This window comes from Schistocerca nitens, chromosome 2 (genome assembly GCF_023898315.1).
Source record: "Schistocerca nitens isolate TAMUIC-IGC-003100 chromosome 2, iqSchNite1.1, whole genome shotgun sequence".
NCBI classification, from domain to species: Eukaryota; Metazoa; Arthropoda; class Insecta; order Orthoptera; family Acrididae; genus Schistocerca; species Schistocerca nitens.
Window position 1 is genome coordinate 294,851,350 of NC_064615.1, and position 14,633 is coordinate 294,865,982.

At 48.4% G+C, this 14,633-nt stretch overlaps 1 protein-coding gene across 1 annotated transcript in view; it reads right to left on the reverse strand.

Annotated features, from left to right (window-relative positions):
* LOC126234994 (uncharacterized) overlaps positions 1-12,496 on the reverse strand; it is a 149,268-nt gene extending 136,772 nt beyond the window's left edge. The window contains exons 1-3 of the mRNA XM_049943731.1: positions 12,399-12,496; positions 2,175-2,430; positions 981-1,946 (exon numbers count right to left, since the gene is read on the reverse strand). Of these exons, the coding sequence (XP_049799688.1) occupies positions 981-1,946; positions 2,175-2,430; positions 12,399-12,496 (1,320 nt within the window). The remainder of the gene's footprint in view (positions 1-980; positions 1,947-2,174; positions 2,431-12,398) is intronic.
* Between the last annotated feature and the right edge of the window lie 2,137 nt (positions 12,497-14,633).

Sequence of the window (14,633 nt, forward strand, 5' to 3'; positions counted from 1 at the left end):
GTGGCAGGCGCAATCAGTTAAAAAACTAAAGTATCGACTTATTATATTGAAATATTCGTTGCCCGAAAGGAAAGCTTATCTCAAATGTCGGAATCGCTGCTTCGATAGATATATACACAATCAGCCCCAGAATGCCTGTAAATAACCACTCCGCTGACTGCAGTATACAAAGAAACAAATGAATATTAGATGTAATGCACACACTGTTTGAAATCATGAAAGGCTAAATGTTTTCTTTTACTGTAAAAGGAGCGGAAGCCTTTTACTGGATAGGAACGAATAACACGAAAATATATTGTCAAACACTGCGGGAACATACCGAAAATGAACAAACTGCATCTAAATCTTGAGAAAGTCTCAAAAACTCAATAGGTGCCGCTAATTTGCAAAGCCCAAATATGTATACATATATAGTATACCGCAAAGAAAAATAAGAACGGAGAAAATAGAACGCAACATTTAACATACAGGAATAATTTGTAGGATCTGTTCACTACCTAAATCTACGGGATGTCTTCAGCTGAAGACACAGACTGCTTAAATAAAGCAGAGGGCACAATTACCTATTACATGTGTGTCACAAGATTTGACTTGTAGCAGTTGGTAATATTAGGGCACAAGTGCGATTTCGCCGATGGACAACGTGTTTACAGACACGAGCAAGTGAAAATTCAGAGGGCTCTCGGCTCCCTAGCACGGCAACTGTTAGCGGGAGTTGCGGCGCACATGCTGCGGAATTTCCCATTACGAAACAGCAAACCGTCTGTATCCGGCAGGTGCACCGACCTTTTTCCCGCAGTCACCGACAACTCAAACCCGACAAAGAGCTCATAAAGCGCAGCTAAGTGACGGCTAGTTGCCCTGAATGAGCAGCGCCCTCGGAGTATCGAGCGCGGGGGCGCAGTGGGCGCGGCGCGGGCCGCGAATGGTCCCGGCCGACGGCCGGCGCGGCGGCGCGTCCGCGCATGCGCACAACGTGCCTGGCGGGCGACGAGCAGCACGTCCCTGACGAGCAGCAGGCTGGCCGGCTCCAGCGGCTGGCTCTCCATCCAGCGCAGCGCCGTGGTCAGCGCGCTCGCCGCCTCGGCCGCCGTCGGGGCCGGGGCCGGCGCCGCCGCAGTCGCAGGGGCGGACCGCAGGCTCCCTCCGGCGTCCTCGGCATCGTCCGGCGGCTCCGCCTTGACGGCCGGCTCGGGCTCGCGGTCTTCCGCGTCCAGGTCCTCGGCTCGAGCCCAGGCGGCGAGGTCCGCGTCGGCGACCTCGAGGCCTCGGTCGTGCGCCGCCCACTGCAGCTCCAGCAGCAGCAGGCGGTCGGGCTCCGGAGGTGCGGCGCCGGCCGCCATCCAGCAGCGCTGGAAGGCGTCGCCGCGCACGGACAGCCAGGCGCGGTGTAGCAGCGGGAACGCGTCGAGCAGCGTCCAGCGGCGCAGCCAGTGCTCGGCCGCCTCGGCGTCGCCGGCATCCGCCGCCATGCAGTAGAGCAGCGACTGGGCGTAGCGCGCGCGCAGCTCCACGGCCACGGCGGCCGTGTCGACGGCCGGGCCGCCGGGCGCCAGCAGGCGGACGCTGCCGTCGTCCGAGCTCAGCTCGCCCGAGGCGCGCACGAGTGCGGCCACGGCGCTGCCCGGGATCAGGACGGCGCCCCTCGCGCCGTGGACGGCCGAGGCGGCGGGGCAGAACTCTCGCCGGAACCACCACGCGAACAGGTCCGGCGTGAGGACCCCCGAGCCGCCGCCGGCGTAGACGACGGGCTGGCTGAGCATGTTGACGTGCGCGAGGCAGGGCGGTCGCCAGTGGCGCCCGATCACCAGCAACCGCGTCCGGTGGCGTCCCGTGCGGTCAGAGGCCCCCAGAACCCACACGCGGTCTCCCGCCGCTCCCGACGTCCAGAGAGCTCGGTCGGGCAGGGAGCCCACTCGCATTTCCAGCGCGACTGCCACGTACACCTGTTCGTCGGTGTAGTCCAAAAGGAGAGGCGGAGGTGGCGGCCGGACACACGCGTCGCGATCGACGATATTCGAGGCCGCATCGGTATCGGGAAAGGACGGGGGCGAGCTAGCGCTGGTAGCGCCCTCCAGATCGCGGTCGAGATCGGGATCGGGTTCTGGCCCTAGCTGTGGCTCCGGCTGGGGGTGCTGCTCCGATTCGTGTTCGGGCTCGGGCTCCGGCTCTGCGTCGGCATCGGCGACGCCGTAGCGGGCCTGCCAGCGGCGCACCCAGGCGCGCGTGAGCTGTGCGGCGAGCGCAGTCGGAGCGCCCAGGCGGCGAGCCAGGGCGAGCGCCTTGCGGCGCAGCTCGGCCACGCCCACCGGGGCAGAGCCCGCGGCTGCGGCGTGCCGCCTGCGGTAGCGCTCCAGCCAGCGGAAAAGCGCGCGCTCCACGTCCGCCTCGCCCACGTCGTGGCCCGGCGCGGCGTCGGCGGCAGCAGCGCTAGCGGGCGACACTCGCGGCTCGTCGGCGTCCGCCATGGCGGCGGCAGCGGCTGTAGCGGCAGCAGCGACCGGCGAGCGCAGCGGCCGCTCCACAACTGAGCTCGCTCTCTCTGCATACTACTAAAACCCGCCAGCCAGCCAGCCAGGCAGCCGGCGCGCCCGGGCCGTGCCGGGCCGGGGCGCAATGCACAGACGTACAAAGCGAAAAGAGAAGTCGGGCCGGATCAAAGCGGCGGCGCGCCTCTGTATGTGTGCCTCGGGTTTTATGTACCGCCGGCGTGTGTGTGAGCGCTGCGCCTGTGTGCGCGGCGCCGCGCCAGCGCGCCTCTGTGTGTGTGCGCGTAAAGGCCTTTGATGTAACCGATGCGGCACGGCACAAAGAGAAAGCCCCTGTGCCGCCGCGCCGCGCCAGAGAGAGACAGATAGCGGCGTCGCGTGTTTGAAGTGGGAGCGAGAGGGCTGGCGGCGGCAGCGGTGGCTGAGGGAGGGGCGGGTGGGGGGCGGCGCTGGCGGCGGCGGCTGTGGCGGGGGCGGCGTCGGCCGCCGCCAGGAAGCCCGCCAGATGCGGCCCGCCGGCGACAGCGGCGCCTCGCGAGAAAAACTGACCCGCGTAGGCGACCGCGGCGGGAATAAATCGGCGCATCGGGACAGCGCGCGGCCGATAAGGCGAACTGCGCGCGACTTTTATTTTGTCTGACGCGGTAGCCTGTGCTGGGCACCACAAAAAACTGACTGGCAGTGTGGCGTTCCAACAGAGCGTCCATTACCTGCGAGCCACAAATGGGCTGTTTAACACTAATTCTTTACTTATCTTAATTCGGTGGTTACTCTCAACCCTATAACTGGCAGTCAAATGAAAAAAAAAAGACAGATGGAACAAAGTGAGTAAGCTATTTTATCAAAAGTAATCGCCATAACTGTTAATACATTTATCGACCTGTAAAACAATGCAGTCAGTGCCTTCACGGAAAAAGGTTTGTGGTTCCCTACGGAACCATGATTGTACCCAGACGAGCACCTCTTTGTCCGAAGTAAATCGATGGCCACGAATGTCTTTTTTCAGGACTCCAAGAATATGGAAACAGCGTGGGGTGAAATCGGAACTCAACGGAGAATGTGCAAGGGCTTTCCAGTGGAACGTCTGCAGTGTAGTGGAAACAACCTTGGCAATAGGTGGGCTCGCCAATTAGCTTCGGACGAAGAGATGTGCCCGAAGTATGGTTCCGCAGGCAACAAAATGGCTCTGAGCACTATGGGACTTAACATCTGAGGTCATCAGTCCCCTAGAACTTAGAACTACTTAAACCTAACTAACCTAAGGACATCACACACATCCATGCCCGAGGCAGGATTCGAACCTGCGACCGTAGCGGTCGCGCGGTTCCGGACTGTAGCGCCTAGAACCGCTCGGCCACACCGGCCGGCAGTGAGGTGGGTCTCTACTACTACGAATCACCAACTCTTAATTACCTAATCACAAGCCATCCCTATAGAAATTACAACATTCATTAAAACTACTACCACTTCGACTGAACAGGGCTCTTACTCTACAAAACATCTGAAAACGCACAGAAACAAAAATGGACGGGATGCAACCGTCCATTTATTGCGCTCTTCTTCTCTACGTATGCCCGCACATGCCCACGTATCCTTCCACTGCCAAATTCGGGTACGCCTCCGGCGCTAGTTTGGGGCGATAGGTCCACATCTGCAGATCGCCCATATGTGCTCGACGGTACCAACACATTTGACAGTAACAGTTTATCCATCGTTTATTTTTCTTAACCTCCCTGACATATGTGCTCCAGCTCCTCGAAACTGCAAGCTGATACGGATATTATACGGTGTTGTCTTCAGAATGGGAAGAGACATTTATGCGATGGGGTCCGATTTCTCCATCAATGACAGACAATTATTCTTAAAACACTTTTGTATCCAAAAGCTTTCTTAGAGTTTGTAATCGCCACTCGACTGCGATAAAACTACGTTTTGAATGTTACACTCCCCACATTTGTTTACATTTTTATAGTTGCAGCATCACAATAAGGGCCGGCCGCGGTGGCCGTGCGGTTCTAGGCGCTCCAGTCCGGAGCCGCGCTGCTGCTACGGTCGCAGGTTCGAACCCTGCCTAGGGCATGGGTGTGTGTGATGTCCTTAGTTAGGTTTAAGTAGTTCTAAGTTCTAGGGGACTAATGACCACAGCAGTTGAGTCCCATAGTGCTCAGAGCCATTTGAACCATTTGAACCATCACAATAAGGTGGGCACACGAATGCATTAAGTACTTTTTTCTCGAAGTATAATACGACGAACACTGATAGAGGTACATGACACCCTGGTTGAGATACTGGACTCGCCTTCGCAGAACAGTGCTTGTGATTCCCGTTGTGACACGCTTTCCCTTTGCCCATCAATTTCCTGATTGGTTTTACGTCCCCTCTCTCCCCATGACTTCCTCTACTACGCCAACCTCTTCATCGAACAGTATCACAATACCCAACTTCCTCGATTATTATTATCCACGGCTCCCCTCAACTAACATGGAAGTTATTCCCTGATGCCTAAACAAACTTCCTATTACTCTCTCTCTCCCTGTCTCTCTCTCTCTCCCTCTCCCGTAGTTATTTTCGACTTAACCCTTTCCCCACCGATTCTTCATTTCTTATGGTATCTCTACACTTCAGTTCCAGCATCTTTCTGTGACACCACATCATAAACTCTTCAATTCTCTTATTTTCCAATGTTCACACAGCCCATAACTCAATTTAGTAGAATGTTGTGCTACAGACGAAACTTTTCAGGATCTTCTTCCTCAATTAAAGCTAGTATACTTCTTTTAACGAGTAATGACCTCAGTGCCTGTGCTACTCTGCTTCGTCAGTCATGCGTTATTTTGCTCCCAAGGCAGAGAACTTGGTCTACTATGCGTTCCCCAACTTCGATCACGATTCTGATTCCACTTACTCCTCATCACTTTCTTCTTTCTTTGTTCTAGTCTCAAACCATATTCTGCGCTCGAAAGACTCCATTCTATCAAGAAGCCCCGTAATTTTTCTTTACTTTCACAGCAGACAACAACATCTACTGTCCCCTCTTGGTTATTATGTATGTTATACGTATTTTATCCGCCTTCCCCTGTAGTTTACACATAGTCCACTGAGGATTTCAAACATGATGCACCATGTTATATTGTCGAACTCATTTTGTAAGTCTATATATCCTTATCAAGTGTCTTATTTTGGTCGAGTCCTCCATTATTAAGTGCAGCGTCCGAATATTCTATCTGGTGTGTTTATCTTTCCTAAAGTCAAACGGATCGTCCATTTTCTTTCCCATTGTTCTGTGTGTTACATTTGTCAGCAGCTTGGATGGATGAGCTGTTAAGCTGGTTTTTGTCAGTTGCCGCATTTATTTGCCTTTGCTTTCTATCTTAGAAAGTTTGCACTCTAACTATTTTTCTGTTAAAATAAAACAAAGTGAGGCACTTCTATACGGAACCAAAGTTTTCCTGTAAGTAACCTGTAAAAGACTGTCCAGCTGCAAAACTATATGTTGTTCATTTGATGTCGGCAGTTTCTTTGTCACTTTTCCAAGCTCTACGCAAAGGATTTCAATGTGGACAAGCAGCTGTGACTTTCTGAAGTGCGAATCTGAGATACCGATGGCTGGCTCTGTCGGCACACATCGGGAGCATTCGGGAAAAAAGGGAAAACCGGCGACCGGTCGTTTAGCTTTAAGTTTTCTGTAATTTCACTAAAATCGCTTCAGGTGAACGTCTTGCATCAACCGTGGAAGGAATTCGCGGGCGTGCAACCGCGAAGTTATCAGCACTCCTGAACCGTACCACATCCGATTTTCTGCTCAGTCTCTAATGCTTCGTCATTGTCGGGAACATAATATTCACGGTCAAAGTCTCATTTACGATCTGTCTGGGAAGTTCAAACAAATCTTTGTTTCGCAGACACTGCGCCGAAAGAAAATACTTCGGAATGGTTCTCTGAGGCCTACAACACCTAACCAATACATAACCCATTCGAATCAGAACAGTTAAGTATACTAGTTATTAAAGCAAATCAAATCGAAAGCAGCGTGAAACCACTGCAATGTTTATTATACAACATTATTTGTCAAGTCGATAAACTAGGTATAGGGTTATGCTGTATTCACACACTTTGTACACACACACACACACACACACACACACACACACACACACACACACACACACACACAAACTGATAGAAGTATACAGAGTCTAGATCTAATGGAATAATAGAAACTTGCGCCCTCCTAACGACAGCATATTTTTTGAAACTAAATGCTCGTTGGCTATCAAGAAAGATCTTTTCTCAAGCTGCATCGCTTTCTTACTACCTGTACACCTTCTCTTGCGTTTCAAATAATCTGAGAATCGTGTGAAATATTTTCTAACAAGTATTTCAATGGTACAGTATACATTACGACGACATATAACGTGCTACTGTATATTCCTTTACTATAATGCAGGGCTTCCCAACCTTTTCAGCTGGCAGACCCCATCTTCAGTCGATAATCTATGGCGGAACCCTAGTCAGTCAAGAGCACAGTAACTTCAAATTTCAGAGCGAAACCCATGGGAACTGAAAGCTTCTTAATGCAGGTGCCATGTTCCCAATGACCCCCCCCCCCTCCCCCCGAAGTATCAATAGTCTTTGGTTTAGAGATGAATGAAAACAACCTGAAATTAACGATCCAATTGGAATTCTTACTGTATCCAGACACTTACTAGTGGATTTACTCCCTTTGTTCAACACACTATAGCCTGATTAAAATTACTTGGTAATTGAAATTTCATACGATGGACCTGTCTTCCTCCAAGAACAATCAACGTCACGTCCAAACTGTTCGCTGTTGACAAGCTGTCGCTTATGGTCTGTTCACTTCCACTATTTAGCTACTTTTATGTAAGGAGCATGCATATTTCGTAACAGTCGTGTGTGTGTGGGGGGGGGGGTTCGTGAAATCCGAAGAAAAATGTTCAAATGTATGTAAAGTCTTCCTTTGATCGTCCTCCCTCCTCATTCATTTCAACTGGAAACTTCCCTTGTTGTGAAGGCGATGAAGGAACTGCAGCCTTCTTCAATGATCCTGACTTCAGCCACCGGTCCATGTCAGAAGTAATAAACTGGTCAAAAATCGACTTACGAAATAGGTAGTGCACTGACAAAGCAAGTTTAACATTTGATGATGCCTGGGGCCACGTAAGTGCCAGCGAGCGCTGTGATTGGTCGACAAAGCTCGCTCCGCGCATGCGTAAAAGGTTTCAGCGCATCTAGCGCCGTGAGCCGGCGCACAAACGACCCCCGTATTGTTGCTAAAAGGTCGATCAGAGAAGCCGCATTCTCCGGCACGAAACTGTGTGTACGTTCTCACTTCGGAACCGCAAAGACTGCTTGGGGATACGACCTGAAGTAAAAGTACACATGTTTTTCACACGAAAAAAAAGTGATGAATTTGATTTTCACATTTTTATTCAATAATTTTACTCATTATTTGACACGATTTGGTGAAGGGCGACCGCGGACCCCCTAGAAAGAGCCGGCGGACCCCTAAGGTGTCCGCGGACCGCAGGTTGGGAAGCCCTGCTATAATGTGTAAGAACACCGCCAACAACGGTAGCTTGCCGCACTGTTCTCGACAGAAAAAGAAAGAAATCTTAATTCCGGTTAGCAGCATCGCTAAACATTTAAGAAGAAGCAATTGTTCCGCTGTAGTGAGAACATCTCGGAGCTGGGTGGGATTAAGACCTTGTTCCAGTTACCGTTCAGAAGATGGATTATCCTTGTTGTGGCCTTTACGGGATGAAGTCAAAAAAAATGGTTCAAATGGCTCTGAGCACTATGGGACTCAACTGCTGAGGTCATTAGTCCCCTAGAACTTAGAACTAGTTAAACCTAACTAACCTAAGGACATCACAAACATCCATGCCCGAGGCAGGATTCGAACCTGCGACCGTAGCGGTCTTGCGGTTCCAGACTGCAGCGCCTTTAACCGCACGGCCACTTCGGCCGGCGGATGAAGTCAAACCAGGAACCTAACTAATCTGGAATGATGTAGCTCACAGAAAGAATTTTGGGGAATAGTGCGACAACAATAATTTCGACATTTAGTTCGCATACAACTTATGAGGAATGAGTATGTGGAGAGATGTGCGAATAAATTCTACGGAGAGCACTAGGTTACAGTTAGTAACTGAAATCTCTGCAAGATAGTTTCAGTAGTGAATGGCATTAACTAGCTGAGTTCCGGAAGGGTACCACATCAGTCGTAATGGCGACGCGTCAAAACTGCGCTGTCATTAACGACTCTGCTGGCCACTTAATGCATGCCGTTTTCCTCCATGGTTCAGAAACTTTCTAACTAAGATTAAAGACTGTTAGAAGTACCATCCGAGGTAGAACAACCTACATCATCAGGAACATAGCAAATGCGGCGTCCGAAAATCGTGTTTGAATCAGTTCTCACGGCGTAGTAGCCAAATGTAGTGCAATTTCTAGCCAGTGAAAGTGGCTAACGTCTGAAGAGCTGTGCGTATCAAAGAGCTTGCTAGTGGCTTGAAAGGGTGCACTAACTGGCAATGAGATCACCGAAGGACTTCATTGACTTAAGATGATACGCGCTCTGACCAGACCAGTCAGCAGTGAAGAAAATCGTGAATAATGACTATGCGCTTAGTCGCAATTTATGAAGAGTACTGAAAGTGGTAGCCGAATGTCTCACAAGAAAAATAAAAATGTTGTCCCACAGCACAGCACCCAGTGGGCTATGAACGAGACAGGCGATAATTTTTTCTCACTACATGAAGACACAGGTTCAACCCGCTATCAAACACTATGGACCATTCAGCAAACAGCGCTCTGTATAGTGAAAAGACAGTCCCAAAGGCTCAGGCATTAAAAATCGACAGACGCAGTAGGACGGCACGATACTGTACCATTTAAGTGTCAATAAGATCTAAGCACCAGACGTTCGACTGAAAGAGCCGTTTTCCATAGTAAGCTTTCGGCATTTGTGCTGGACGCTGCTGGACCGCCCTTCCATACGTCTCAGAAATGATTTTACGACGCTCAAATTACAGGAAAATGTGAAGAATGACCTGGAAGTCGAGCGTTTTCAATTTGTTGGTAGGGCGTGAGGAATAGGGAGGGGGAGGGGGGAGGGTGTTAGGTGTGCCTGAAATGGTATTGGAACCACCAGGTAAGATTATTATTAAGGAGGTGTCAGACTTTGAAGAATAAAGTTACTCTGCTTGAAAACATAAAATAGGTCTATGACATTTTGATGTGAACAGCCCTAACAAAAAAATGGTTCAAATGGCTCTGAGCACTATGGGACTCAACTGCTGTGGTTATCAGTCCCCTAGAACTTAGAACTACTTAAACCTAACTAACCTAAGGACAGCACACACATCCATGCCCGAGGCAGGGTTCGAACCTGCGACCGTAGCAGTCCCACGGTTCCGGACTGCGCGCCTAGAACCGCGAGACCACCGCGGCCGGCAACAGCCATAACAGCTGGTAAAATTATTTCTGTATTTTTAAAGTGTGATTCTCTCTCTCTCTCTCTCTCTCTCTCTCTCTCTCTCTCTCACACACACACACACACACATACACACCACACAACAAGACAGACAGAAGTTTACGATACAAATGCAAAGCTTTCAGCACCTTATATCCTTTACGTTAAGTCGGAGATGAGGTGCATTACGGTAAGAAAAATTGAAAAACCAAAACTTGTGGCATATATACTACTTTTGACCAGCAAATAATGTCTGTTACTACTCTAATCGCACGATATCTTCACAGAAAAAGAAATCGGTGCCCACAGAGAAGGGTACATAGGAGTCGAAAACTTCTGAGTAACCAACACCAGGAAAATATTTTATCTTTTTCTGAGGGCAGGTGTATAAATACACACTTCATTTTAGAAACATGGATTAAAAAAGGTAGTTACCACCTCTCATTAAGGTGAGAAACGTGGCAAGTTTGCGAAATCCAAAGTTAATATAACACATAATAATAACAGTAATAATAATACCGAGAACAACGAGATTAACGACCCATAGCTGATGTAGGCCACATAGCTGCGATTTGGCTGGAATAATGTTTATTCAGAAAGCAAACTAATAGCGAAAGTGGTCGTATTTAGAGTTAGTGTTACACTCGAGCTCATATTCAATTGACACAGTTCTATCATTCACATTCTCATCGCGAAATACAAGCATAATATTCCACCTCGTTATCTTCGCGAAAGTTCACACCAGGCGTGCGGCTGCTCACCGCTCAAAGTCCCGCGATACCACACAACGCGAAATTTTCTAAGTCGTTTCACTTCCTAGCTGCCTAAAGACTGACTGTCCGCTTTCGCGTCTCAATCCGAACTTTGGTGTCTCCGGCCGAACTGTCCGCTTTCGCGTCTGCACCGGCACTCCCTCTGCTTGACCCCGGCCGCGATTCCCGCGCACCGAATATCATCGCTCAACTGACTACGGCAGTTCCCTTTCCTGAAGCCGTCCATCTGATTGGCTACACCTTATTCTACATTATTTCACATTTTAACATATTTAAATAATCAAAGCTTGACCACTGTCACGTTATAAATAAAGTAACAATAATATCCATTACATAATAAACGTTAAATTCTTTTACATAAAACCAATACAATTTCCTTCTTAGCTTTGAATGCCACGGCTAGTAGCCTTGCACCAACGTGCTTTCTGATAAATAAATAAAGAACAAAGTAACTATTATGCACTAAACTTTACAACAAATATTCTATTACCTAATGATTCAATAAGGTGTCATGCTGTCATCGTTCACTGTGTTTTGTGTGGAGTAAATTATGATCTGCTGCTTAACTGTAAATATCGATAATTTAAATTTACTATATCTTTTAAACAAATAAAGTTACAGAGTTGATATTTACAACGTTTGTCATTTTAATGATGCGCTTCTATATGATATGTCGATCGTCAAGATCGACCAAAGCGTTCAGATTTTAGCATTCAGGTCTTTGTTACAAAACTTCTTAATTTCATTCTAACAGTAAATCCTAAACTATTATAGATATGATCAATATTCAAGTTTTATTGGGATCACCATGAAAATTTATGGAGGATGGCAAATTAAAATTACTGTGGCTAGATTCCCTGAATTACTACAGAACTAAATAGTTTTCATAAATGTTTCCCTTCATGGCCGATCGTAAGTCCGTCATATTTAACAGTGCTATGGTTCCCTGGGTTTCCCTATGACGTTGGTTCTCGTCTCTCACCCGCACACTACAGCGCTTAGGCCTCGATAGACAATAGACGCCTGTGAGTTTCCCCATCTCGTGGTGAATCTGCGCCCTTTGTGGCACGCGGTCCTTGACGACAGGATTCGTTTCACAATTCCTGAAGGCTGACTCTTTCGGCCATATACTTAAATGAGAGCAAAGTGCTCGTTAACTCACAAAATGTATGCCACGGTCTTCCACGGGAAAGACTATTACCCATTAGGAGAAGGTTGTCCGCTATTTTGCAAAGTTCCAGAGAAGGCAGCACGAGCTATAAAAGCTCGTACCTGAGAGGCGCCCAGCTGTCAATGAGTCGCAGACGAGCGTGAAACCGCGACGCGGTACTTGACTCAGACTGACAGCCGACACGGGATAGTTGCGAGTCCCCCCCGCCCCAAGCGTCGGACGCAAAAAGCGGCGCGCGGCCTATGCGTGTGCGTGCTGTACGTTAGAGAGCCTAATTACCGCGGGCTTTGTCTCCTGCGGCCAAGGACGCCCGCTAATCGCGCCGTCTGTTCGTTAAAGGCTAGCTCGCTCATTAAAGAACTCATGACCCACAAATTACTCAGTCGGGACAGGGGCAAAATCTGCGATGGCTGATCTGAACGAAAAACTTTTCCCGCCGCAGAAATATCTGTGTAGAGGGCATTTACCGCTCGGCCGGCGGCGTGCACGGGGGCACAAAGAGCGCGGCAACGCGTCCTGATGAGAACCCGCCACAGCGCGCCGTCCCAGCAGATAAGGCGGCCATTCTGAGCCGGTAGGACGGCTCCGCTCACGCGCGAGCCATTAATACCTCGCTGCGCAAAGACAGGCGTACGTCGATTCACTTTGAGGAAAAAAGGAAACTGTGAAAGACGCGTTCACACACTGAATCGTTTTTACCAAACCAAGTACATGCAGCGAGAATGTGGAGGTTCGTAACGTATCAGTCTTGGCTAAGCTCGACGACTCGTCAAGTTCACTGCTACGAACACGAAGAGCCCGTTTCTAGTATCTGGGGAGGTGCAGGCGCGAGGGGGAGAAGTTTGTTCAGCTTGGTGAAGATAGGCCTATCTTTCCGTGATCCTTATAAATGGATCGTGGTCGAAGCAGCAATTTACACAGTGGTGCTACTAATGGGGGTAGGAAATGGCCTAAATTCGACTCCTGAAGCCGATTGACACAAAGGTTTGGATGTTAAAAAAATGCGAGGAGTAATTTGGTGCTGCAGCCCGCGACGGGTGTAGCAGGCAAGTCTTGTGCCCTCTGGGGTGGAGGTGGAATTTCGAAACGTATTTCTGGTGTTGGTAGTCAATGATTCTTCGTGGTCAGCCAAGTTATTTTTCAAATGTGGAATCCTTGCAAGAAACCAAAAGTGTATTCCCGAGTGCGGGGGTCGAATCCTGACAAATGCATTTCCTGGGACAGTGGTGCGTTTCAGAGAGCGAGTTAAGTGCTTCGTACGTGCTCGTATCAGACTGCAAAGCTGGAGGCGGTGTTGGATTTTGAGAGAACCACTGGCGATGTCCATTTTCCAGCCAGGTGGTGGGATCGCAGAATTTTTCTGAAGGCAGTAGTTAGCTACAGTGCTGTCATTATTTTCCATTGTGTAGTAAGCACTTAACCCTGTCTCGCGGGTCAAAACGGGCCTTGCGACGCGTTCTCATATTATGTAAGCGTGGCAGTGCATTCGGCGTTTGTTGTTGTTGTGGTCTTCAGTCCTGTGACTGGTTTGATGCAGCTCTCCATGCTACTCTATCCTGTGCAAGCTTCTTCATCTCCCAGTACCTACTGCAACCTACATCCTTCTGAATCTGTTTAGTGTATTCACCTCTTGGTCTCCCTCTACGATTTTTACCCTCCACGCTGCCCTCCAATACTAAATTCGTGATCCCTCGATGTCTCAGAACATGTCCTACCAACCTATCCCTTCTTCTAGTCAAGTTGTGCCACAAACTTCTCTTCTCCCCAATCCTATTCAATACCTCCTCATTAGTTACGTGATCTACCCACCTTATCTTCAGCATTCTTCCGGAGCACCACATTTCGAAAGCTTCTATTCTCTTCTTGTCCAAACTGGTTATCGTCCATGTTTCACTTCCATAAATGGCTACACTCCATACAAATACTTTCAGAAACGACTTCCTGACAAATCTATACTCGATGTCAACAAATTTCTCTTCTTCAGAAACGATTTCCTTGCCATTGCCAGTCTACATTTTATATCCTCTCTACTTCGACCATCATCAGTTATTTTACTCCCTAAATAGCAAAACTCCTTTACTACTTTAAGTGTCTCATTTCCTAATCTAATCCCCTCAGCATCATCCGATTTAATTTGACTACATTCCATTATGCTCGTTTTGCTTTTGTTGATGTTCATCTTACATCCTCCCTTCAAGACACTGTCCATTCCGTTCAACTGCTCTTCCAAGTCCTTTGCTGTCTCTGACAGAATTACAATGTCATCGGCGAACCTTAAAGTTTTTATTTCTTCTCCATGGATTACCACTTCCAAAATTATCAAAAGCAGGACAGTGTTTCACAAAAAGAAGCGTATTTCTTAAAAAAGGGCATGATAATTTATTTTAGAATTAATAAATTGTTTGTGTTTTATACAATGTGGTAATAAACATGCCCTAATCTCAATATGGGCGGTAAATAACACTGAAAATCTGCTGTAACATTAAACAACAGTGTTTAATTGTATAACACAATGAAATTATCCTGATGTGATTTTCAGTCTTTCCCAGTGGTGTTTCCTTTTTCAACAGAATGTACTACTTAGGAAATAACTGAATTCTTATTTTGAAGAACATAGCTGTAAAATTCTTCACACCCTTGAATTTGTACTTGACCAGTAAAATTCCTTCCACTGAGTCTATCAACAAACGTTTAAATTTTTT